The sequence below is a fragment of the Jaculus jaculus genome, chromosome 14, assembly GCF_020740685.1.
Source record: "Jaculus jaculus isolate mJacJac1 chromosome 14, mJacJac1.mat.Y.cur, whole genome shotgun sequence".
Classification (NCBI taxonomy): Eukaryota; Metazoa; Chordata; class Mammalia; order Rodentia; family Dipodidae; genus Jaculus; species Jaculus jaculus.
In genome coordinates this window covers 19313025-19339403 of record NC_059115.1, presented here as the reverse complement: position 1 = coordinate 19339403, position 26379 = coordinate 19313025, and the positions used below count along the sequence as shown (strand labels likewise).

The following is a 26379-nucleotide window of genomic DNA, read 5'->3' as shown; positions in this document are numbered from 1 at the left end:
ATGCCTTTAACCTCAGCACTTGGGAGGCTGAGATAGGAGACATCAGTATGAGTATGAGACCAGCCTGAGACTACATGTGAATTCCAGGTCACCCTGGGCTAGAGTGAGACCCTACCTCAAAGGAAAAAAAAAAAAAAAAAACTGACATAGACACCAGCCAGAATCAGTGCCTTAAGACTTGCTTCCCCATTATCACTTCATACTAACGATTTCTTGAGTGATTGTCATCTGTCTTTCCTTCCTGGGCTGTCTGTCCCTCCCTAGGCACTCCTGGACCTTGGGGGCTCCCCCAACTACAAAGACCGCCGGGGGCTGACCCCTCTGTTCCACACGGCTATGGTGGGGGGCGACCCTCGCTGCTGCGAGCTGCTTCTGTACAACAGAGCTCAGCTGGGCATTGCGGATGAGAATGGCTGGCAGGAAATCCACCAGGTATCGGAGGGCCCTGGAGCTAGCACAGTTTCTAAGCCCAGAAATATCCAACAGGCTTGGCTGGATCCTAGGCTCTCTACAAAAAGGGGAAGTGGGATTAACATGGTCCACACAGAGGAAAAGGTTGGTGTGTGGATATCTAAGGTGGAAAGGGGCTGGTGGAATAGACAGAAATGGATGAGGTTGGCAGCTTGGCTCTCCTGAGGGGCCACATTGGATATCTAGGTCTTGGGAGCAACTGAACAATCAGACCTGTGGAGCTGACTGACTAGGTCCCTGAGCAGGAATGGGGGTAAACAGGCAAATAACTGAGCCTGGCTTGGTGGCACATGCCTTTAATCCTGGCATTTAGGAGGCAGAAGTAGGAGGATTGCTGTGAATTTGAGACCAGCCTGGAACTACAAAAAGAGTGCCAGGTCAGCCTGGTCTAGAGGGAGACCCTACCTCAAAGAAAAAAAAAAAAAAAAAGAATTGGATGAAAGGACTTCTGGCTCCAAGAAAGAAGGGCCTGGAAGGCTTCGGGGGGCATCTGCTTCAGCCTCCTCCCTCCGTGCCCCCCTAGGCCTGCCAGCGGGGCCATTCCCAGCATCTGGAACATCTGCTCTTCTATGGGGCTGAGCCAGGAGCCCAGAACGCCTCTGGAAACACAGCCTTGCACATCTGTGCCCTCTACAACAAGGTTAGCCTCTGCTGTGCCCACCTGCCCCTTGCTCCTATCTGCCCACCGAAGCCAACTCATTCTCACCAAATTCAGACCCTGTCCACTCCAGACTCACGGCTCTGTGTCCTCCACTGGTTTACCATCCCTCCTTCCACCCACCCATGCATCTCTCCATACATCCATCCACCCATCATACATACATCCCTGCTTCCATGCATACCCCACACATTCATCTGCACATCCATCCATCCGTCCACCTGTGCACTCATCTATTGTCCATCAACCCACTCACCCATCCATCCATCTGCTAATCTATCCATCCATCCATTGATGTACACACTCACCCAACAATTCACCCATGCAACCACTAACTTATCTATCCACCTGTTTACCCACCAGCCAACCCATTCATCCACTCATTAACTCCTCTATCCATCCACCCATCCATCTACCCAATCATTCATCCATCCATACATTTATTCATCCATCCACCCACCTACCCAACCATCCACTTACCCATCCATCCACTTATCCACCCACCATCCATCTACCCATTCATCCATCTATTCACCCACCTATACATCCACCTACCCACCTACCCAGCCATGCACTCATCCATTTATACATAAATATATTCGTCCATCTACCCTCATCCGTTCATCCAGCCCGCCACCAACTCACCCATCCATCCACTCATCATTTATCCCCCCAACCTGCCTATCAACCCCCTCGTCCACACGTTTGCTCAGCATCTTTCCTTTGTGTGGCTCAGAGCTGTGTGTTGAGCTGCTGGCCGAATCCAGGGCTCAGTGAAATCACAATGAACCCGAGTCCCTGTCAGAGCTGGGTCTGGATTTGGGTTTGGATTGGAGATGGCTTCCTGGAGGGTGTACCACCCATGTTAAGGTAGTCAGAGTCACCAGGGCAGACTAGAGGAGAAAGGGTGCTCCAGCCATGGGCACAGCCTTTGCAGGAAGTGGAGGAGTTCTGTGGGCTCCTATTCTCCATGGGCCTCCAGTCAGCCAGCAGTGTGGCGGGGGCCCATCAGGGAACAGAGAAAAGACCAAACTAAAGACCCAAAGTGGGTGAGAGTATTAGCAATTCAAGGCTGACGGGCTGGTCCCCAATCCAGGAATTCTGGGGAGGAGAGGGCAGTAAAGAGAAGGTGGGGGGGGGTCCCACCAAATGAGGTGGAGTCTTGCTGGGGTTGCTGCTGGCAAGAGCTATGACTTCGCCTTTGCCACAAAAATACCCAGCAATCTCAGACCAGCCAGGCTCCTTGGTGCCCCAGCCTCCTCCTGCGTCTCCAGACTTGCTGTCCCTGAATCGTTGCAGTGGGGATTTAGGGGGCTGGCACCTGCTGGGACTCTTCTGGTCTGCCAGGGCTCCTCCTGCAGGAAGTCTTCCAAAACAGCCCCAGCCCCTTCTGCCTCCTGGGAACTTGCAGTGCTGGGGATTTGGAAGGGAGCCAAGTGCCGCCTTGTGGCAGCAAGCAGTATGCTCAGCGGCCAGGGAGACGCGAGCCTGCCTGCATGTCCCCTCCCACCTGCTTCTTTCCTTCCTGCTCCTGACGTGGGCCTGGAGTCCAGGTTCTCTGTGCAGTGGAGAAGGAAGAAGTGCCAGGCCAGTGCACCCCGGGGGTCCTGAACGGGCACCCCTTCCCCCGCTGAGGCTTTGTTCTCCACCACATGGGCATCACTTCAGCTGATTGAAAGGATGAGCGATCATGTACATTAAGTATTCATCCCTAGAAGACAGCGTGATAATAACTGTTATTATTAGTATCATCGCCAGTGTCAATTGCCAGGATGTGGTCAGGAGACTGGCATTCATCGGAGCAGGGAAATTGAGAGCAGAGTCCTACAGCTGGCACCATTCCTCAGAGTGGGCCAGTTGAGCTTCTCCACTCACCAGTGAAATGGAACAGTAATGGATAACCCATTGCAAAGGGATCAACTGGGCGATCTGCTGTCAGAACAGAAGTGGATGCTCAGAATCTTTCACTCTCCCTGACCTCCCTAAACCCGTGCTAGCTGTCCATCTGCCTACCACCCATCATACATGTACTGATTCATCTATTCACCTCTCCATCCATCCATCCATCCATCCATTATTCATTCATTCATGCATTCATTCATACAACCAACCATCCATCCATCCATCCATGTATCTGTCATCTTTCCATTCATCCACCCATCCATAGTTCATCCATTTGTACAACTCTCCACCCATCTATCCATCATCCATCTGTCCATCCATCTATCCATCCACCCACCAATCTATCCATCCATACAGCCACCCACCCATCCGTCATGTATCCATCCCTCAGCCATTTATCATTCATCCATCCACCTATCCTCCACCTAGCCACCCATCTGTTATTTATCCATCTACCTACTACCCATCCATCCATGCACCAAGTTGGGCTGGGTCTGTCCCTGGTCTGTAGGCCTGTCTAGTCCCTGCTATCAAAGGTCAGGTTCTTGTCTAGGCTGAGCTCATCTGGGTGGAGATGTAGTCTGATGGTTTACCCTACAAAGCCCAGCACATCTTTGCGGGGTGTGTGAATGAATGCACTGCATGAATGATGGAATGAATGATGGACCCGTGGATGCATTTCCACCAGGCCTGTGCACAGCTCTGGGCTCAGAAATCACAACAGGTGGTGGCTGTTTGTGACAGATTGAATGACTCAACAGATGAATGAATAATTGAGTGACTTGTGCAAATGAACTTTGATTGACAGCTCCGCATCCTCCATCCCTTGTCTTTTCCAAGCACACTTCTTGAGCACCTACTGTGTGCCCAGTGCTGGGCGTTGAAGATGGGAGGCAAATCAGATGGCCAGGGCTCCTCGGCCCCAGGGAGGGTGAGGGATTTCTCAGTCTAGTAAAGAGGCAGTTGTGTAAACAAATAATTGGAGTCCTGTGAGATATAAGGCCAGTGAGATAAGAACACAGAGTTCCCCAGGTGCCCAGCAGAGGGCGCCACTCACCAAGACTTGGACACTTCAACTTCAATATAGTGGGAGGAAGTAAAGGTCTGGGGACAGTGCCATAGCCCTGTGCCCTTAGAGGTTGGGGCTGAACACATTCAAAAGCTCACATGGCAATTTTCACAGTATATCTGGGGGCCAGCAAGTGCACCGTTCTCACACACACACACACAGCCACTGGATGTGCTGCATTCCTCAACTCAAAGAGATCTTCACAATTAGAACTGGACACAGACTAGCACTAGGATTGGAAGGCCGGGTTCTAATCCTGCCTACTCCAGTAACTGGCTCTGTGGACTCGGCCACAAGAGTAGCCCTCAGCATCCTGTCCTGTAGGATGGGCCAATAGTCAGTGGAGTTCTCATGAAGGAGTTTAACACGGGGGTATTTATGCATCAGCATAGGAGGGAGTGGTGTGGAGCTGCAGGCCAGTTTAGGCTTGTGCAAGCAAAGACTTAGAGGACATTTTTCCATTGAGTGACAGTTTTCTAAACAGTCGCTGTGGGCCAAGCATGGTTGCATACAAAGTCATGACCCTGTATAAGTTATCATGGAAGAAGACAGAAACACTAGAGGCAAGTAACAGAGAAAATGGAACTCAAGGCAGTGTTATGAAGAAAATAACTTAATATTGGCTTAGAAGAATGTCTGAAACATTCAAGAGTGTCATATAAAAATAAACAGGCAGCCGGGCGTGGTGGCGCACGCCTTTAATCCCAGCACTCGGGAGGCAGAGGTAGGAGGATTGCCGTGAGTTCAAGGCCACCCTGAGACTCCATAGTGAATTCCAGGTTAGCCTGGGCTAGAGTGAGACCCTACCTCAAAAACCAAAAAATAAAAAATAAAAATAAACAGGGGGCTGGGGATGGAGCTCAGTTAGTAGAGTGCTTGCCTTACATACACAAGGCATACAGATGGGCATGGTGATACATCCCTGTAATTCTAGTACTCAGAAGGCTGAGGCAGGAGGATCAGAAGTTCCAGGTCATCCTCAACTACATAGCAAATTCAAGGTCAGCCTGAGATACATGAGACCCTGCCTCAGTCAGTCAATCAATTAACAAGAAGGAATAAAACTAGTTCTTTTTAGGCTGGTGGTTCATAAACTGGCTATAGTGTCATCTCAGCACATGGGAGGTTGAACAGGAATATCACCAGGAGTTTGAAGCCAACCTGGGTTATGTACCAAGCACCAAGCCAGCCTGAACGACACAGTGATATCCTGTGTCACAGCAAAAAGACAGGTGGTCAGAGAAGGCCTTTCTAGCAAGGTAGCATTTGGTGGCTCAGTGGTTAAAGGCACTTGTTTGCAAAGCCTGCAGATCTAGGTTTGGTTTCCCAGTACCCACATAAAGCTGGATGCATGAAGTGATGCATGCATCTGGAGTTTTGTTTACAGCAGTAAGAGGATCTGACACACCCCTTCTCCTTCTCTCTCTCTGCTCATAAATAAATCAGTAAAATATTTTGAAAACTAAAGATAACGGGCTGGAGAGATGGCTTAGCGGTTAAGCGCTTGCCTGTGAAGCCTAAGGACCCCGGTTCGAGGCTCGGTTCTCCAGGTCCCACGTTAGCCAGATGCACAAGGGGGCGCACGCGTCTGGAGTTCGTTTGCAGAGGCTGGAAGCCCTGGCGCGCCCATTCTTTCTCTCCCTCTATCTGTCTTTCTCTCTATGTCTGTCGCTCTCAAATAAATAAATAAAAAATTAAAAAAAAAAACTAAAGATAACATTTGGGCAAAAATCTTAATATAAGTGAGGAAATATGCTGCCAGAGATTGGGAGCAGAGAACTCCATCCAGGTAGCTCTTGGGAACAGCAGGTGCAAAGGCCCTGGCCCAGGAGCATGCTTGTCGGAGGAAGAAAGCAGTCAGCACAGTCAGAGTAAGGGAAGGTGACAGAACTGGATGGGGGTGTGCCAGAGCAGGTTGTTCAGGTCTCAGCATGGCAGGGAAGAGGAGTGACATTTGGTTGATATGGATGTACCTGTCCCAAGCATTCTGACCTGTACACACTACTGCCTTCCATGTCTTCCGTGATGACTTTGTGAGTGACTGCCACATGTCCTCTTTCATGTCTTCACTCCTTCCTTCTGGACATAATAGAGAGTATGCTTAAGACAGACCCGAGTTCGAATCCATGGGCTCTCAGTTACCAGCCACATGATCTTGAACTCTGCTGGGAGCTTAGTTCTTCATCTGTATAATTAGGACTGGAATTTTCACCCTGTGGAGTTGTTGGGTAATTCATAAACTTCTTTCTAAAATGCTGTGCTGGACAAAAACCCCTTCATAGAGCTCAGGGGACTGCTTCTCCCTCAGGAGACACAACTTAGCAATGTCTGGAGGACAGCCACTGGGATCTAGTGTAAGACACCAGAGATGCTCAACACTCTACAGTGCAGAGAACAGCACCCTCTCACGGGAGCCTCCTACCCTCACTGTCATCGGTGCCCAGACTGGCATTGCATCACCCAGTATAGATGCCAGCTACCTCTCCTCAGTGTCCTTCAACGTCCTAGTGACCATGTTTAAGGGAAAAAAAATCAGGTGACAATCCCTTTAGTACCACATTTTGTTTAGCTCAGTGAAGGTAAAAATAGTACTTCAATGTAGAGTCAACATAAAATTGGTAGATTTAATTTTTTTCATATATGTCCTTGAAATCCCATATATATATCTATATATTTTTGAAACAGGGTCTCATGTAGGCCAGGCTTGCCTCGAGCTCACTATGAAGGTGATGATGACCTTGAACTACTGATCCTTCTGGCTCCACTTTCCAAGGATTATGGATGTGCTCCACCACAACTGGTTTAAAGAGGTGCCAGGAGTCAAACCCAAAGCTTCATGCATGCTAGGCAAGCATTATCAACAGCAACAGTCAAAGCTCCCTATGTTTTTATTTATTTATTTGCAAGCAGAGAGAGAAGACAGACAGAATGGGCACGCCAGAGCCTCCAGCCACTGCAAATGAACTCCAGAAGCATGCGCCACTTTGTGCATCTGACCCAAGCAAAATTTCATTTTACAGCTGTTCCCCTGTTGCCCTGGGGCAAGTGAGGAATGGGTGGAGAATAAGTTGTGGATAACAAGCTCATCACACATGGCCATGCAGGTTTAAGTCAGTCTTTCTTTCTTAGTATTGTTTTTTTTAAATTTTATTAGAGAGAGAGAGATTAGGTACGCCAGGGCCTCTAACCACTGCAAACAAACTCCAGACACATGTGTTACCTTGTGCATCTATCTTAAGTAGGTTTTGGGGATTTGAACCTGGGTCCTTAGGCTTTGCAGGCAAGTGCCTTAACTGCTAAACCATCTCTCCAGTCCAAGTCCAAGTCTTTCTTATGTTGGTGTGCCTGTATGTAGAGAAAGAGAGCGTGTAAGTCGTGTGTGATATGTGTGTGGTGTGTGCATGTGTGTGTATGATATGTGTAGTGTGATGATGTGTGTGGTGTGTGCATGCGTGAGTGATGTGTGTGTGTGGTATATGATATGTGTGTGGTGTGTGCATGTGTGTGTGTGATTTGCCTGTTTCCTTGAGATGGAGTCTTTCACTCAAGCCAGACCTGCCTTTTTTTCCTGTATTTTTTTTAAGAAAACTATTTTCTTTTTCTTTCTTCCTCTCTCTCTCTCCCTCTCCTTTTTTTTTTTCTTTTTGGTCAGCAAGCTAGAGAGATTCTCTGGTTTCCTTGCCATGCAGTACTGGGGTTACAGATGTGTGTGACCACACCTCTGCTCACATGGGTGCTAGGGAGTTGAACCTGACCTCCGATTATACAGGCCCTCTTGCCTGGACAGTGTAGCTGAAGTCAACTTCAGTTGCTGGGATGAACCCTTAGAGCAGACAGTTTAGGGGAGGAAGAAGGGATTTATTTGAAGCTTACAGATCCAGTTCCATAATGGCAGAAGGAATTGCCCCGCTTTCTTAGATCCAAGCAGAGATGCCACCAGCACCATAAGCAAGCAAGCACACTGGGGAACCCAGGCAGAGCTCAAGCACTTTGCAAATCTTAGGCTGGAATTCAGATCCGCCCCCAGGTAGCTGGAAATCCAAGAAGCTTTAATAAAACTGCCGCGTCTAGGGCTGGAGGAATGGCTTGGCAGTTAAGGCCTTTGCCTGTAAAGCCAAAGGACCCAGGTTCAATTCCCCAGGACCCACGTAAGCCAGATGCACAAGGGGGTGCAAACGTCTGGAGTTTGTTTGCAGTGGCTGGAGGCCCTTGTGTACCCATTCTCTCTCTCTTTCCCCCTCCCTCTTTCTCTGTCAAATAAATAAGTAATTAAAATAATTTAAAAAAAAAACACTCCTGCATCTACTGGGGGGCATCTATTCAAGCTACCACAGACAGTAAGCACTCTTAACCACTGAGCCATCTCCCCAGTCCCAGGTCAGAGCACAACGCCTGTGTCCACTCATGGTGACATGCATTCACTTAGGTATTTATTATTTATTATTTTCTCCTCTTTTCTGTGTGTGGTTGTCATCCTCAGGAGACCTGCGCCAGAATCCTCCTCTACCGGGGTGCCAACAAGGATGTGAAAAATAATAATGGGCAGACAGCCTTCCAGGTGTGGAGCTCTGGTAATGTACAGTTGCAGGGGCGGGGGGAGGACTCAAGAGGACCAAGGGGACAAAGTAGGTAGCAGTGAGGAATGTTGGGAGTGTGGTCCTGATGTGGGACAGGGTTACTGGTGGAGTAGAGGGTCGGGGGTGGCTCGGCACTCAGGATTCTTCCTGCCCTCTCTCTCTTTGCTGGGGGGTTGCCCTCCACAACCCCTTTCCACAGGTAGCTGTGATTGCTGGGAACTTTGAGCTGGGGGAGCTGATCCGAAACCACCGGGAACAGGACGTGGGTGAGCAAGAGGAGCTAGGGCAAACGGGGCACCTGGGAACACACCTGGGCCCATGGTGGGATTGGGGCCTGACGGAGTGGGGCCAGGATAGAATGTTGAAAACCTCAGAGGCTGCGGAGATGGCTCAGTGGGTAAAGGGCAGGCTGGGCTGTGCAAGCATGAGGAGCGGAGTGGGACTCCCCAGCACCACGTGAGGGATGGGTGCGGTGGCACATGCCTGCAGTCCCGGCAGCAGGGAGGCAGAGTAGGAGGATCTCTGGGCGAATTTGCTACTTTGTCTAGCCACATGGTTGAGCTCAGATCCAGTGAGAGACCCTGCCCCCAAAAAAATGAGACAAAAAGCCTCTAATCCCAGCACTTGGGAGACTGAGGTGGGAGGATTGCCATGAGTTTGAGGCTAGACTGGGTTAGCATGAGACCCTGCTTCAACCCTCGCTTACCCCAAAATAAGGTAGAGAGTGATTGAGGAGGGCACCCGACATTGACCTCTGGCTTATACTTGCATACGCACGTGCCCCCCCCCACAGAAACATTGGCACCCACACATTTTTTTTTTTTTTTTTTGGTTTTTCGAGGTAGGGTCTCACTCTAGTCCAGGCTGACCTGGAATTAACTCTATAGTCTCAGGGTGGCCTTGAACTCATGGCAATCCTCCTACCTCTGCCTCCCGAGTGCTGGGATTAAAGGCGTGCGCCACCACGCCCGGCTTCACACATTTTTTTTTTTAAAAAAAGAAAGAAAAATCTCAGAGGTAGGTCAGAGAAGTGGTGGGGGTTGTCTAGGCTCCATGATTTCTCATCTCTTCCTTTCTCTCTCCCCTGCCATCCCAAATGCTCCTCACCTGCCTCTGTCTCCCCACCTGACTCCCCTGGCTACCACTGTACCCTCTCAGTGCCCTTCCAGGAGTCCCCCAAGTATGCAGCCCGGCGTCGGGGAGCCCCAGGTGCAGGGCTGACAGTGCCCCCCGCATTGCTGAGAGCTAACAGTGACACCAGCATGGCGCTGCCCGACTGGATGGTGTTTTCTGCCCCAGGGGCCTCATCCTCTGGGACCCCTGGCCCTACCTCAGGGCCTCAGGGCCAGTCGCAGCCCTCAGCCCCCAGCAGCAAGCTCAGCAGTGGGACCCTCCGAAGTGCCAGCAGTCCCCGGGGCGCCAGGGCGCGCTCCCCATCCCGAGGGAGACACCCTGAAGAGACCAAGAGACAGCCTCGAGGTCGGCCCAGGTAGGTAGGACTCAGGTCCCCCAGCCCCAAGTTTAGCCATTTCAGTACTCTCCCCATTCAGAGCTGACACATGCCTTGCTTTCGGGAGAGGGGTAGGCTCCTGGGCCACAGGCAGTCTAGTTGTCCCTTGTAAAGTGAGGACACCAATGGAGTGTCTTCATACTCCATCCTCAAATGCATCAAACTCCACATGAGCATGGAGTTGGGGTGGCGCCTACAAGAGACAGTCATAGCTCTTGAGCACAGAATTGCAGGATAAGGTCACAGGAAGTGGAGTCAGAAAAGGGTGTTAGGGTAGGTAGGACCCTTGGGAGCAGCGTCCAAGGCTGTTGGGGGAGCGTGGGGAGGGGACGCAGGGAGCAGAGAGGTTAGAAGTCTGAAAAGCAGGGGCCATTCCAGAATACGGATGCCAGTGAATGGGAGGCCCACCAGGTATGTTCTGAAGAAGCAGGAAAATCTCGAGATTGGCATACTGGGACCTTGGATCTGCCCCAGGAGGTTGCTGGGAGTCCCGGAAGGCTTATTGAGCTGGGAGATGACAAAATCCAAGCTCAGCTTCAGAACCATGGGAGGTAGCAGAACAGGGAGCCTAGAGACAGACTGGAGTCCCCCTCCACTGCAGGACACAAGAGCTGGGAAACACACTCACCCCTTTCCCCCCACCCTAATGCTCCATCTTCCTCCCATCCAAGGACCCCTGTCCTTCCAGAAGCACCCTGTCCCTCCACTCTCCCCTGCCTCTCTCTATGTGCAGCTCCAGTGGGACGCCCCGTGAAGGGCCAGCCGGGAGCACAGGGGGTTCAGGGGGCCCTGGGGGCTCCCTGGGCAGTCGAGGGAGGCGAAGGAAGCTGTACTCAGCAGTACCTGGACGCTCCTTTATGGCTGTGAAGTCGTACCAGGCACAAGCCGAGGGGGAGATCTCCCTGAGTAAGGGCGAGAAGATCAAAGGTAACAGGGCTGGGCTGGGCAGTGGTGTGGGGTAGAGGGCATCTCAAGCACCGCCTTGTCCTATGCACTGTGGGGACCTTAGAGAGCCCCAGAAGCCCTTCAAAGTAGCAGAAAGAACAAACGAGGCCAGGAACAGTGGGCAAAAGGGGGTAGGAGCATTCAGGGGACCTTGACACTTGCCAAGCTCAAGTTGCAGGTTTTGCTGGGGGGGGGGATTGTTTGCTTGTGTGTATATATAGGTAGATGCACATGCGTGTTTGTGCAGTAAGTGCGTGCGCACACGTGTGTGTGTGTGTGTGTGTGTGTGTGTGTGTAAGCTTAGTTTGACATTGGGTGCTTTCCTATATCACTCTCCACCTTATATTTTAAAAATATATTTATTGATTTGCAAGCAGAGAGCAAGAGTGAGTGAGAGAGAGTGAGTTTATGAGGATGGGTGCACCAGGGCCTCTAGCAAATGAACTCCAGATGCAAGTGTTGCTTTGTGCATCTAGCTTCCATGGGTACTTGGATATCAAACCCCAGTCCTTAGGCTTTGAAGGCAAGTGTGTTAACCACTGAGAATCTCTCCAGCCCTCTACATCATCATCATCATCATCATTTTGGGATTTTTTTGAGGCAGGGTTTCACTCTAGTTGACCTGGAATTCACTGTGCAGTCTCAGGCTGGCCTCAAACTCCCAGTGATCTACTTACCCCAGCCTCCTGAGTGCTGGGATTAAAGGCGTGCACCCACCACAGCCCGCCTCCACCTCAGTTTCTTTTAATACTTCAGATGCATGAGCCACCTTGTGCATCTGTCTTTACATGGGTGCTGGGCAACTGAACCTGGGTCCTAAGGCTTTGCTAAGCCATCTCTCCAGCCCCACATTATTTTTTGAGACAAGGTCTCTCACTGAATCTACAGCTTGCCATTTCTTGGCTAGATTAGCTAGATAAACCCTTTCTCCTGTCTCCTCACCAGAGCTGGGATTACAGATGCATGCCACCATGCCTGACTTTGTGTGTTGCTGCTGGGGATTCGAACTCAGGTCCTCATGCTTGCACAACAAGCACTTTACCTGCTGAGCTGTCATCTCCCCAGCCCAAAACTTAAAAAAAAAAAAAAGGATCTCATGTAGCCCAAGCTGGCCTTGAACTACATATGTAGTAGAGACTGGCCTTGAACTCCTGATCTCCCTGCATCTACCTCCCAAGTGCTGAGACTATGGTCATGTACCACCACGCCCCATTCTTGTTTCTTTTCTTTTGTTGAGACCGGTTCTCATGTAGCCCAGGCTGTCCTCAAAAACTTGCTATGTAGCAGAGGCTGGCTTTGAACTCTTGTTCCTTTTACCTCCACTTCTTAAGTGCTGGGATGCTAAGCATGTGCCACCATGCCCAGCCTTCTCTCTGGTTTTCCTGTCTGGAGCGGGGTGACTGTAGTCTTCACCGTAGGCTTCACAGGGCGGGTGAGGTGGGTTCTCAGGGAAAAGTGGCGCTTGGAGATGCACACTGCAGGAATGTGGTTCTTACCAGGCAGAGGGAAAACGTTCGCCAGACCCAGTGTAGCAGCTGAATGGGTTCACATCTGGACTCCAACACTGCTACTACTTTTTTCTTCTCTTGGTTTTTTGAGGTAGGGACTCTAGCCCAGGCTGACCTGGAAGTCTTAAGGTGGCTTCGAACTCATGGCGATCCTCCTACCTCAGCATCCTGAGTACTGGGATTAAAGGTGTGCACACCATGCCTTGCGGCTCCCACATTTCTTAGAGATGACTGACTTCTCTCAGCCTTAGTTTCCTCATCTATAAAAGGAGGCATAGAAAGATGAGAAAGACTAGATAAGCGAGAAGGATCCCACCTGAGGAAGGTGGTGTGCAGGAGGGCTTTGAAGGGTGCCCAGGGATCCGAGCGTCCAGTGGATTGAGTAATTCCGTCTGCTTTGTATCTTACCATAGCCTGGGCTCCCACAGTCAGGGCACAAATCATTACTGTCCACATTATCACAACCTGTTTGTTTATTATTTGTGTACTGTGCGTGCATGTGGGTATGCCTGCTCTTAGGTGTGTGCACATGCATGTGGTCCCAAAGGACAGCATCAGGTGCCGTTCCTCAGATACTTCACTACTTCTTTTTAGGGGAGGGGGCTTGAAGCAAGGAATTCACTGTGTACCCCAGGCTGGCCTTGAACCTCCTACCTCAGACACCCAAGTACTGGGATTAAAGGTGTGTGCTACCATGCCTGGCTTGCTACTTTTTGAGACAGCGCCTCTCATTGGCCTGGAACTCACCAGTTAGGCCAGACTGGCTGGCTAGTGAGCTGAAGGGATACTCCTGTCTTCTCCTCCCCAGTGCTGGGATTACAGGCAATGCCATGATGCTTGGCTTTTATGTGGGTTCTGGGACTTGAACACAGGTCCTCATGTTTGCAGAGCAAACACTTTATAGACTGACCTGTATCCCCAGCCCCATTTATGTACTTACTTATTTAGAGATAGGGTCTCATACTGTAACCTGGACTATCATGGAACTAATTCTATAACCCAGACTAGCTTCAAAGTGACAGTGATCCTCCTGCCTCAGCCTTCTGAGTGGAGAACTGACAGGCATGAGTCACCAGGGCCCAGATTAATAACCCAGTATATTTGCTAAGTGAAAGATGGATGAATGACCAAATGCAAGAGTTATCCATGTTGACGTGGTTCCAGCAGAGCTAGTGAACTTGGGAACTGCTGGGAGGGGATCTGGGAGACAGAAAAAAGGGAAAACTGATGCCAGGGAAGCTTCTGGATGGATGGAATCGGACCAGAGTATTATCTTCCATTATGCCTTTCTGAATCAAGTCCAAAACTTCTTGGCAGGGAGCCCTCATTTTTATGTCTGCCACGTTCATCAGAAGGGATTTAATTGCCACAAGGTATGCCCACACCCATGATGTAACCAGTAGGCTACCTCTTTATGTCCCTTAGAGTCAAAGCCCCATACCCTAAGCTGGCTTCTAAGGCCCTTCCCTACCCACAAGGTTTTGGGGGCCTTATCACACTAACTAGTCATCCTTGCATCTACCTTCTTTCTTCTCCCAGGTATCCCAACATTTTCTTTGCTTTTGCAGGGTGGGCAGGTTGAGACAGGGTCTCATATAGCCCAGGGGGACCTCCTGCCTCCACCTCCCAGAGTGCTGGCTCATGCTTGTGCCACCACATCCAGCTCCCTTTCTTTCTTTTTTGGGGGAGGGACTTTTTTATTTATTTGGAAACAGAGAGGGGGGGAGGGGAAATGGGGGGGGAGAGGGAGGGAGGAAGAAGGAGGACTGGAGATAAGGTGCTTGCTGGCAAAGCCGAAGGACCCAGGTTCAATTACTCAGTACCAACATAAGCTAGATGCATAAGGTGGTGCATGTGTGTGGAGTTCATTTGCAACAGCTAGAGACTCTGGCGGGCCCATTCTCTCTCTCTCTCTCTCTCTCTCTCTCTGCAAATAAATAAGGAAAAAATGTTAAAAGAAAGAAAGTGGGTACCAAGCTGCTACAAAGAAACTCCACATGCACGTGCCACCTTGTGCAGCTGGCTTATGTGGGTCCTAGGGAATCAAATTTGGGTCATTAGGTTTGACAAGCAAAGCCTTAACCACTTAGCCATCTCTCCACCACTCCCTTTTTTTGGACTTTTTTGAGGTAGGGTCTCACTTTAGCTGAGGCTGACCTGGAACTCACTTTGTAGCCAAGACTGGCCTTCATCGCACAGTGATTCTCTTGCCTCTGCCTCCCAGGTGCTGGGATTAAGGCATCAGCCATCATGCCTGGCTAGCTCCCTTTTTGTCTGTTTATTTGCTTGAAGCAAAGTCCTGTGATAGGGCTCAGATTGGCATAAAACTCACTCTAGCTCAGACTAGCCTTGAATTCATGATCCCCCTGCCTCAGCTTCTGGAGTGCTGGGATGACAGGCGTGATGATGGCCTCCAACACGCCATTACATTCACAAAGAAAACTCTCCCGCCTCTCTGCCCCCCTGGCTACTAGAATCCAAGTCTGTACATATGACACCCTCAGGGACATCACTGCTATCCAGTTCATACTCCCATCTGGCCTCCAGACACCTTCTTCTGTCCTCTCTGCACCCCCCCTCTTTGAGACAGTTTTTAAAAAATATTTTATTTCTTTTTATTTGAGAGAGAGAGAGGGGGAAGGAGTGGGGGGAGAGAGAGAGAGAGAAATGGCACACCAGGGCCTCCAGCCACTGCAAATGAACTTCAAGTGTGTGTGGCCATCTTGTGCATCTGGCTTATGTGGGTACTGAGGAATCGAATGTGAGTCCTTAGGCTTTGCAGGCAAGTTCCTTAACCGCTAAACCATCTCTCCCAACAGGGCCTCTAGCCACTGCAAACAAACTTCAGATGCACACAGCCATCTTGTGCATCTAGCCTATGTGGGTACTGAGGAATCGAACCTTGGTTCTTAGGCTTCACAGGCAAATGCCTTAACCACTAAGCCATCTTTCTAACTGAGACAGTTTTATATAGCCCACACTGACCTCAAACTTGATATGTCCAGCTTATTCGGTGCCAGGACTCAAGCCCAGGGCTTTGTGTGTGCTAGGCAATCATTCTACCAGCTAAGGTACATCCCTAGCTACCCCTTCTTCTTTTTTTATGCATTTTTAAAACTTTATTTATTTGAGAGAGAAACAGACAGACAGACAGACAGAATGGGCGTGCCAGGGCCTCTAGCCATGCAAAGGAGCTCCAGACGCATGCGCCCCCTTATGCATCTGGCTTATGTGGGTGCTGGGGAATTGGACTGAGGTTCTTTGGCTTTGCAGGCAGATGCCTTAACCGCTAAGCCATCTCTCCAGTCTCCCCACCCCTTTTTTTTGAGACAAGATCTCATTATTCAGCTCTGGATGGCCTGTAACTCCCTATGTAGACCAGGATGGCCTCAATCCTCCGGCTTCTGTCCCCAGAGTGCTGGGATGACAGGCGTGCGCCATGGTGCTCAGTCCCTTATGTACCCTCGAGTGATAATACTCCACTTGTAGTCTCTTTTCCCAGGCTGCTTGTCTGGAAGCTCTACTAGGGCAGGAACTACACTGGTCATGTTCAGCTGTATCTGCCCTGGTACCAGATAGGTGATCAGCACTTAGGATTTGTTTGGTGGACCAAAGATCAATCTAAGATCACTCAGCCAGGCATGGCCAAACCAACCAAGAGCAAAGACCCTAGACACACCATCTTCGCAGGCCCATGACCTGGGACCTCATGTGGTCTCCCCGGGTCCTTAAGGGAGGCAGTTTGTGTAAGGAAAAATATCCACTGGTCCCAGGTCAGCATCTAGTGTGACCTGAGCCATCTCTGGGCAAGTGATGTTTGCTTTGTTATCTTATCTCTCAATAGTGGGGATGGAACCCGGAGCCTCTGGCATGCTGGCAGGCACCTGCTGCTGCTGAGCCACGCCCCAGCCCCTTTCTGTGGATTCAAGGCAACCATTCTAACCACTGAACTACATTCCCAGGCCTCATTTTACTTTTTTTCTTTGTTTTTTTTTTATCACTTTTTTTTTTCAAGGTAGGGTGTCACTGTAGCCCAGGCTAACCTGGAATTCACTGTGTAGTCTCAGGGTGGCCTCAGACTCACAGTGATCCTCTTACCTCTGCATCCTGAGTGCCACCATGCCCGGCTTTCATTTTACTTTTTATTTTGAGACAGGATTTCATTATGTTGCTCAGGCTGACCTTGAATTCACTCTGTAGCTCAGGCTGGCCTTGAACTTGCCATCTTCCTGTCTCAGCCTTCCCAGTAGTTAAGATAGGCCCGGCTTCCTTGGCCTCATCTTCTTTATGAAACAGGAAGGAAAACGGTTGGTTCTTACCTAGGAAGACCTAAGGACTGAGTGAGGAAGAAAAATAGGTGAAGGGCCAAATGGGGTAAGTGTTTTGAAAAATACTAGACATGAATGACGTTCATCTGTCACTATCCCCAGAAGCAGCAGGGAAGTTCTTAAATGGGAAGTTAGTATTAGTGGCCAAAAGAATTATCTGTAGAGTTGGGTGTGGTGACGCACACCTTTAATTCCAACGCTCGGGAGGGGAGGCAGAGGTAGGAGGGTCACTGTGAGTTCAAGGCCACCCTGAGACTACATAGTGAATTCCAGGTCAGTCTGGGCTAGAGACAAAGACCCTACCTCAAAAAAAAAAAATCATCTGTAGAATCCCATAGACCTGGGCTCAAATTCTGCTCTGCCAGTAACTAAACGGGTGACCTAGGTCATGTAGGGCTAATTCTCTGAGCTTTAGTTCCTCTTCAGTAAAACAGGGACAGTAAAAGTGTTACCTGTTAGGGTTCTGGCCCAGAATGAGAGCCAGCTGAATGTTAGCTGACTTGCTGTCCATCTTTGGACTTCAGCATTGAGCAGGTAACAGGGGGCAAGTGTGCCAAAGGGCCGAGAACTGGAGCTGACTGACTCCCAGGGAAAAGCAGAGAGCTGATCTAATTCCCTTTGCCTTAGAGAGCCAGGAGAGGCAAAGAGGCAGACAAAGGGGTTAGGGGCAAAACTGCCAATAGATATGACAGGGAAGTGTCAGGGCAGTAGTGGGTAGAGGGACAAGGAGGACCTCAGAGTGGCCATCTCAGTCCACAGAGCTTCACAATGAGGCTGTGGATGGTAGTCAAGGGATGTGATGGCCAATTTTGTGTGTGCATGCCCCTACCTTGGGAAAACCATGTCCCAGAATCCAGCTTATTCTCCAGCCTCCTGATGGCCCTCTTGGGTCAAGAAAGCTCAAATGCAAGAGAGACTTGATTTGACTTTCTACTACCTCTTGCCTCTTCCTCAAATCTTCTCATGTATGTATGTACATACATATGTACATATGTATGTGTGTGTTTGTTTATTTTGAGACATGATCTCATGCAGCCCAGGCTGTCCTCCAACTTGCTGTGTAACTGAGAATAATGTTTAACTCCCGATCTTCCTGCCTTTATCTCTTGAGGGCTGGGATGACAGGTGCGGCCAATATGCTTGATTTCTGTTTTGGTTATCGAGACCGGGTTTTGCTTTGCAGCCCAGGTTAGCCTCAAACCCTTGACAATCCTCCTGCCTCATAGCTCTCTTAAGGATGTCCTTGAGCCAAGTGCTAGGGATGGGGGAGGGCTCTGCACAGAGCATGCTGGGGAGCAGCACAGAACCCTCAAAACTGTTGTGTCCCTGATTTTCTGTTCAGTGCTCAGCATCGGGGAAGGAGGCTTCTGGGAAGGCCAAGTCAAAGGTCGTGTTGGTTGGTTCCCTTCTGACTGCCTGGAAGAGGTGGCAAACCGCTCACAGGAGGGAAAACAAGGTAATGAGGAAGCCCTCTCTAGCACTGCCTAGTCTTTCTTTCCTTTGCCTGACGGGAACGGGATGCTGAGAGGTAGAAGGGAAGGGAGGCTTAGGGTAGGAGTCTAGGCGCAGGTTTGTGGTTTCCACAGTGAAGGTCCAAAGTTGCCCCTCATCCTCCCTCCCCACAGAAAGCCGCAGTGACAAGGCAAAGAGGCTCTTCCGGCATTATACCGTGGGCTCCTACGACAGCTTCGATGCCCCAAGGTAAATGTCCTCACATCCACAGGCTCCCTTTTATCTTCCCTCCCTCTGCCCTCTGTCCTTTATGCCTCCTTTTTCTTTCCATAATTTGAAAGGTGAGAGAAGGCAGAGTTTTCTTCAGATCGCCTAACCCAAACCCCAGATCTGTCCCTTACAGCCAGCTCTGGGGTTCCCAGGGTCGGGCATGGGGGTGTCCTGGGGCCTGAGGTGCTTGTGTGTGAGCTGGTTAGCGGCCGTGTTCTCCTCCATGTACCCTCACCTCCAAGCTGTGCATTCATGTATGTCTTATTATGTCACCCCACTGTGGGGAGGGCACGGACAAGGGCCTGGTGGGTGGGATGGACAGAGGGACACACTGACACCTGTCCCCTCCCTGGCTGCTGGCTGACTTGCTTCTGAAGTCTGATGGATGGGATTGACTCAGGGAGGTGAGAAGGGTGGGGGGGAGGGGACAGGGTCAGGTGGGGGTGCCTTGTGGTGGTGGTGGGAGGCACGAATGTGTGTATGTGCACGACCGGAGCTGGTGTGTTGGTGTGTGTCCCTGTGGGTGTGCATGGTGCCTCCCTGTCCATGCATGTGCTGAAAGCCCTTAGCTGGATTCTCCTGTGACTATCCCCTGGGCCCAGGGCTGTGCGTGTCTACTCAGTATACCTGGGGGCATTCATGTTGGTGTTAACTGTGAGCCTGGCTCTGCACACAAGTGCTTTTCTGAGTCTGTGGGCAAGTACTGCCAGAAATATCCATGTGTCTCGAAACACAAGACAAGATGGGTCTCTGTACACATCGTGTCACATGGGTGAGCCTTATAACCCCAGCTGTGTGCATGCATTCACCTCTGTGCAAGCTGGAACGTGGAACCTGAAAAGTTGGGGGATTGAAGGGAGGGGGACATCAGGGCAGGGCTGTGTGGGGGGGAATGTCATAATTTGTTGTCTGAAAGTGACATCCTCCCCCACCACCTCCTCCCATCTCCATCCAGGGAAGGGTCTTCTGTTCAGGGAATCTTTCCATTAAATGTCCAAAATTAAATGTCTGTGTTCTGACCAGTGGGGATGGGCGTGGATCGGGAGGGGGAGAGATGACAAGCTGGGAAGAGTGGGTAGGACTGGGATGCCAGCCACCCTGCGAGGGTCTGAGGCACATGTTCTGGTGAGTATGGAGGTTCTCCCCACCACCGTGACGTGACCCAGTCTCCTTTGTTAACCTTGCTACTTGTCTGTCTGCATCTCTATGGGGGTCCTTCCTATACCTGGTTCTCTGGGGTCACTTGCTCCAACACTGAGTGGGGATAGTCCCTCTTGACCTCAATGTCCTTCCCTTCCTGTAGCCTGTGTTGCAGTCTAGCTGTTATTCCCTTCTCCTCCACCCCTCCTGGGGCTCAGGGGGCTACTGTGTTGGTGGTGTCTGAGTACCCCTTCTCCTGCCTTTACTCTGCCTGCTCCAGTCTTCAGTGGCCTGGCTTGTGTAGTGTGCCCTCCTTGCTGGTTTTTAGCACCCCAGCTGGAGCTGAGCCAGCCTTCCCTTTTTTTTTTGCTGCCTGGGGGGGGTCCACAGAGGGCTGTGGTGTGGGGCTCCTTTGGGGGAGGTAGGAAAGGTGCCGTTTCACTGGTGCCAGGTTCAATACCCTGGCTTTCCTTTTGGGAGGGCCTTCCCACAAGGTGTTGCAGATGCGATATGTCGTGCGCCCAGTGGCTGTGGTGGTGGTCCATATGCCCCTCTTGGGGAGGGGAGCCTCTCTCACCCTTGATGTTCCTTGCCCTGCCAGTGGGGCTCTGTCCGCACGTCCCTCAGGCACGCGGTGGTGGTGGTGGCGGCGAGGCATCTTATGGGATGTGGTGCGTCCCTCTCCCCGCGCTCTGGCGCTTTGGCTCGCTCTGCACCTGCGCGGGAGGACTCTGGAAAGGGGGGGGAGGGAGGGAAGGGGGGGTTAAGTTGGGGGGGCCCAGACCGGAAGTACCTCCCTCCCCCCTCTCTCCGCGTCTTGCCCCTCCCCCTTCTCCCGCCAAGGGGGCCCCCGCGTTCCCCTCCCCTCCCCCCCCCCCAGCCCGGGCCGGCTGCAGGACGCCAAGGGGTTAAAGCCGAGCGCCCGGCGCCGCCGCCTCCGGAGCTGTCCGCGGTGCTGAAGCCGGCGCGGTCCGCGGTCCCCGCGTGCCCCGCGGCATGTGAGCCCCCCGGCCCTGCCCTCCCTCCCGAGGGGGGGTGCGCGCCCCCTCCCCCGGCCCCTCCCCCCTCCCGGCGCGGGTCAGCATGAGGCGGGGCCTGGGGGCCCGGACACGGGGGTTCGGCCGAGCGGGGACGGGGACGCGGTGGTGGCCGCGGTGGCGGGGGCGGCCCGGATCGGGACCCGGGCCGGGGCCGCGGTGGCCGTGGCGATGGCTTTGTCTGCGGTCGGCGGCGGCCCCGCTGGGGGCTCCCTGCCCCAGCCGCCCCCCGCGCTCTCCTCCAGCTGGCCCGCCCTGGGGCCCCGGCGGCGCAGCGTTTGGTACATTTACAGGTAACCCAGCGCGCCACCCCTTTGCCGCGGGCAGCCCTAAGACTACCCTCTCTGTTCACGGCCCTCCACCCTCCTCCAAGTCTTCATCTCACCCCCCCTTTTCATCCCATTCACCTCCATCTCCCTCCTCCTTGGGCCCACTTTCCCCAGTTCCCTAGAACACTCTCCCCCAAGATCTTCCTCCATGCAGACCCTCCCGACTAAAGGACCCCCACTGCGGGCTCTGGGAACCCACTCGCCCTTGGCTACCCCACTCCGTGCGTCCCTTCCCTGGGGAGCCACTAGCATTTTCCCCTCAGGCCCCTTGTCTCCGATCCCCCCATCCCCGCCCCTCTTCCTAGAGTTGGCAAGTGCCCCCATTCATACCCCTCTCTCCCATTCACAGTCGGTCCCCCCACACACACCTCCATCACACACGCATCCCGCCCCCAGCCTCCCCTCCCTCCCTCTTTTTCCGCTGCGTGTCACTGTGCCGCTGTGCGTGTGTCAGTGTGGCGGTATGATGTGCGTGTGTGACTGCCTGCAGCCCTCTGTGTATGTGTGTGTGAGAGAGAAGGGGGTAGATGGTGGGCTCCCAGCTATGTCCATCTGTGTGTCTCTGTGTGACGGGTGTCTGTCTGTGTGACTTGGGACCATAGCGAGGCTGTCTGGTGTGTGCGTGCGTGCGTGCGTGTGTGTGTGTGTGTGTCTGTGTGTCTGTGTGTGTGTGTGTGATGGAGTGCATCTGTCCCAGAGACTGCGGCTGTATTTCCCAACACCCAACCTCTGGTGGTGCCTGGCCTGCCCCCTCCCCCACTGTTCCTCTTCACGAGGTCTTTCATGTTTCTGTCCTCACGTTCCCTGTGTCTCCTGGGGGTCTAGGGGGAGGGAACCGTGGAGCCCGAGGTTCTGACCTCTGCTGAGATGGGGTACCTGGGCTGAGCCAGGGCCTCTGAGCTTGTGCATAAGGCTCTGTCTGCATGCTTGTGTGTGCCCCCTCTTCTCAGCATGAGGACGGGGGCTGGCTTCTCTGCATGGAGGGCACCTGGGCAGGCCAAAGAGAGGCCCGGGGAGATGGGTACACTGGGAGGGACTGAGACCAGGAGGGAACGCTGTGGAAGGCGGCTGTCTGCAGGCTCTGAGATCCTGAGTATGCAAGAGGGGCCTGGGGGGTGGGGGGCTCTGCAGTTTCTGTGTGAGGGGTCCAGGGAGCCCTGAAGGCCCTCTGGTACACGGAGGCATGGCCTGGGGAACAACATGGTGCGGGCTCTGAGGGTAGGTAGTAGGGGTGCTGTGTGAGTGTGGGGGAGGGGCGGGCCTGGGAGGGAAATGGGATGTGTGTGGGGTGGGCTACTGCAAAGGGGAGTGGGTGCTTAAGTATGGAAGGTGCGGAGGGAAGGCAGGGAGGGTGGAGGATTTGGGGGTGGGGATCTGGGAGGCACGTGGAGCCAGAGGACACAGGCAGTGCTGCTGTGAGCAAAGGCAGCGCAGAGGGGAGTGAGCTGCGGATCCCAAAGTAGGAAAAGCTTTCTGTGGATGAGAAAGGGGCCCGGACAGCATGAAAAGGAGCAGGGGTGGGCATTCTCTGAGAGACACCATGGTGTTCCTTGCAGGAGAGGCAAAGGGAGGCTGTGGAGCACTGAGGCCCCTAGAAGAGGGGAGAGGCGTATGCAGGGGTGAAGAGGGGCCCTAAGTGTTAAGAGGACACTTGGATGTAGGAATGTGGGTTGTGTTGGGGGTAAAGGGTAGTGGAACCCTGAGGTGTTGTGAGGGATTGCAGACCTAGCTAATGATGTGGGCTAGGGAGACATGGGGCTCCAGGATGGCCTGGAGTGAGGTGCAGGAGGGGTGAGGTTCCCAGGAAAGAGGGGTGAAAGCAGATACATGGAGCTGTGGAGGCAAGAGGGAAGTTTGTGTACCACATATAATAGGATACTGGTCAAGACTATCCTAGGAATGGAGAGAAGTCTCATTGGATGAGAGGGAGAAGAAGACAGGGTGCTATGGCGATCTAGAGGGTGTTTGCTGATATTGGGGTACATGGGTTATTGGGGTGTATGGTTTGCAGGCAGTCCAACTTGTGGCCTTGCTGTTTCTTCTAGCTGGTGTAACCTTAAGCAGGTTCTTACTCTGTGCCTCAGATTCCTCATCTGTAAGGACAGGGACAGGGACAGCCTACCTGTTCTGATGGTGTTTAAGGGACTAACCAAATACTTGAATGTGGGATGCTCAGACCAGCCTCTGGCTTCAGCAGCAGTCTGGTATCTGTTACTGGTGTGACTGGCAGATGTTGGGATAAAACTCAGAAGCTGGAAGGGCAGCCGGAAGCTCCTGGTGACTTGGGGGCAGATGTGTGTGTTTGGGTTACTTGGGTGTTGTGGAATGAAGGGCATTGTCCTGCAGCTGCACCAGACATTTTCCTGGGATTGTTAGAGAATGCTACTTGCTGTATGACCTCAGGCAAGTTACTCAACCTTTCTCTGCCTCTGTTTTCTCACCTACAAAGTGGAAACAGTATTTCTATCTTCCAAGTTGTTCACGTGTGAAGGGCTTCACATATTGCCCGGCCTGTAGGGCAGTATGTGAAGGGCTTTAAAGAATGCACAAGCCTATTTTGTCTTCGCCAACCGTGAACAAGGGAACTTTGATTATATTGAAGGATGAAGTACTCAGGGAAGGTGTGCCTGTGGAGAGTGAGTATGTTTGGGTGGGGGTCGGGGGCGGCAGGGAGCTAAAAGAGTTTCCAGAGCCAGGTGTGGTAGGCCATGCCACCCGGCTCTTGAGAAGCTGAAACAGGAGAATTTCTGTGAGTCTGCGGCCAGAACATCATGGACTGCAGAGTCAGAGAGAAAATGAGACAGAAAGATATGGGAGAAAGAGGAGGAAGAGGAGGAGAAACATACATACCAGGGGCAGGGGAAAGATGTAGGGAAAGTAAGAGGCATGAATGAAAGTGATCTTGTCCTTTGTAAGGCATTAAGAGAGTCCTAAAGGGCACTGTTGGATGCAGAGAGCTTGGAGAAAGTTATAATTATTTGTGGGATAAGGATGTCATAGGATACATGGTCAGAGATAAGCTGTTCTGACCTCTGAACTATCTCCAATTGACTGTCCACTCACCTTCTTTTCCAGCCGCCTAAGCCCCCTTCCTCCCATCCCACTTCCCTTTACCTCCCCTACCAGCCCTTCTGTCTTCCTCCAGTGCCTGCTTCCCATAGCAGTGAAGTCAGCCTGTGGAGGAGGAGGGTGTTGAAAATAAGGCCAGAGGGGAAAAGACATGGCAGATGCAATATGGGTGTGTTTACTGGACTTGGGTCAAGAAAGGTGGCTGGGGCATGCTTCTGCCCATCAAGAGTAATAAGGGGGGAGGCAGCCCCAAGGCACATGCAGAACACTGTCACTGTGGCGCAGACACATGGTCTTCGTTGTGAAAATCATGGGGGTCCTGGGAACATACTGAGGCACCAGTGGGAGGTGGCACTGGGATACAGTAGGCACTCAGTTAGGCATCATTGGCATGTGCTGGGAAGTGCTCAGTGTGTGTCGGGAATACGCTATCAGAGTGAGGGGGTGTTATGATCTGGGCATACTGGGATGTGTGGGGGTGTTTCTGAAATATACTGGAGTATTCAGGGAGGGCTGCTTTGCAGAATCTGTGGGGGTGGGTAATTGGGGAGCCCGCTTGGTTATTATTGGAGTGACTTCAAGCCACATGGATCTTACTGGGACTTGTTGAAGGGGGTCTGTGGATTAGCAAATGCTGTCAGCCCTGGGCTCCAAAAGATTGGGGCACAGAGACATGGAAGAAAGTGTATTCTGGTGACTCCGGGTATGTTGGAGTGTTCTGAAGGGAGTGAGACTGGAGTGGGGGTGTCTGCCTGTCCCTGTTGTGTACTGAGATGGAATGGGAATGGTTGTATATTTCTGAGGTATGTCATGGTAATGTCAGAGACTTGGGGCTGTGGTTTGAGAAAAAAATGAATGTTATGATTGGAGTTTCAATGGTGTTTCTTTTCTTTGTTTCTATTGTTTTTTGTTTTGTTTTGTGTCATTTTGGTTTTCAAGATACGGTCTCACTCTAGTCCAGGCTGACCTGGAATTCACTATGTCGTCTCCGGGTGGCCTCTAACTCACAGTGATCCTCTTACCTCTGCCTCCCAAGTGCTGGGGTTAAAGGCGTGCGCCACCACACCTGAAATATCAGTGATGTTTCTTGAGTGTATTACCAAGGATGTGTTGGTGAGCTTGGTGGGTTTGTGGACGACTGGCACCATATTCATGGGGAGTTGGCTGTTAATTTGGTTTTTTTTGTTGTTGTAGTACTGGAGATGGAATTTAAGGCCTTGTGCATACTATGTAGATGCTCTACCTCTAAGCCATACCCCAGCCCCTCACTGAGGATTCTAGTCAAGTGCTGTAACTCTGAGCCACAACCCCAGTCCTCACTGTGGATTCTGGGCAGGAGCTCTACCTTTGAGCCACGCCCCCAGCCCTCACTGTAGGTTCTAGGCAGTTGCTCTACTACTAAGCTACATCTCCAAGCCTTTTACTAGTAGGTTCTAGGCAGGCACTTTACTACTAAGCTATACTCCCAGGCCCTCACTGGTGGGTGCTGAATAGGCACTGTGTGCTACTGAGTATATCACCACCCCTCTTTTCATTTTCTTTATCTTTTTTTTTTTTTTTTTTTTTTTGAGGTAGGGTCTCACTTTAGCCCAGGCTGACCTGGAACTGACCCTGTAGTTTCAGGCTGGCCTCAAACTCACAGTGAATGTCCTACCTCTGCCTCCTGAGTGCTGGAATTAAAGGCGTGTGCCACCATACCTGGCCTTTTTAAACTTCACTAAGTTGCCCAGGCTGGCCTTGAACTCACTCTGTAGTCAAGGTTGGCCCTTTTACTTGCTATCCTCTTGCCTCAGCCTCTTGAGTAGTTAAGATGACAGACCTGTACCATCAGGCCTGGCTGGTACTTGGTGTGTGAATAAAGTGTACTGGCAGCATTCAGTAGACACGTTTGATGGATTTAGAAGTCGATGATGCTCACTAGAACTTTCTACAGACGATAGAATTTTTTTTATGTCCGCATCATCACAGCAGCCTCAGGTAGCTACCATGACTGAAAAACCGAATCTTTAAATTTAATGTTAACATAAAAATAGTCACAGGCAGCTTGTGGCCATTCTATTAGATGGGGCAGAATAAGCGCTATTCCAGTGGGATATCAATACAATTCATGTATC

The 26379-nt window shown here is 51.6% G+C and overlaps 1 protein-coding gene across 5 annotated transcripts in view; it reads left to right on the top strand.

The window, feature by feature from the left end:
- The window catches only part of Shank1 (SH3 and multiple ankyrin repeat domains 1), a 66271-nt gene that overhangs the window by 10416 nt on the left and 29476 nt on the right, over positions 1 to 26379 (top strand). For 4 of the 5 annotated variants that reach the window (XM_045134336.1, XM_004672562.2, XM_045134335.1 and 1 more), the window contains exons 7-15: positions 265 to 432; positions 995 to 1111; positions 8581 to 8658; positions 8877 to 8943; positions 9836 to 10166; positions 10921 to 11114; positions 18311 to 18424; positions 18594 to 18669; positions 19068 to 19094. In XM_045134336.1, the coding sequence (XP_044990271.1) occupies positions 265 to 432; positions 995 to 1111; positions 8581 to 8658; positions 8877 to 8943; positions 9836 to 10166; positions 10921 to 11114; positions 18311 to 18424; positions 18594 to 18669; positions 19068 to 19094 (1172 nt within the window). The remainder of the gene's footprint in view (positions 1 to 264; positions 433 to 994; positions 1112 to 8580; positions 8659 to 8876; positions 8944 to 9835; positions 10167 to 10920; positions 11115 to 18310; positions 18425 to 18593; positions 18670 to 19067; positions 19095 to 26379) is intronic. The other variant, XM_045134338.1, reaches the window with a different exon arrangement.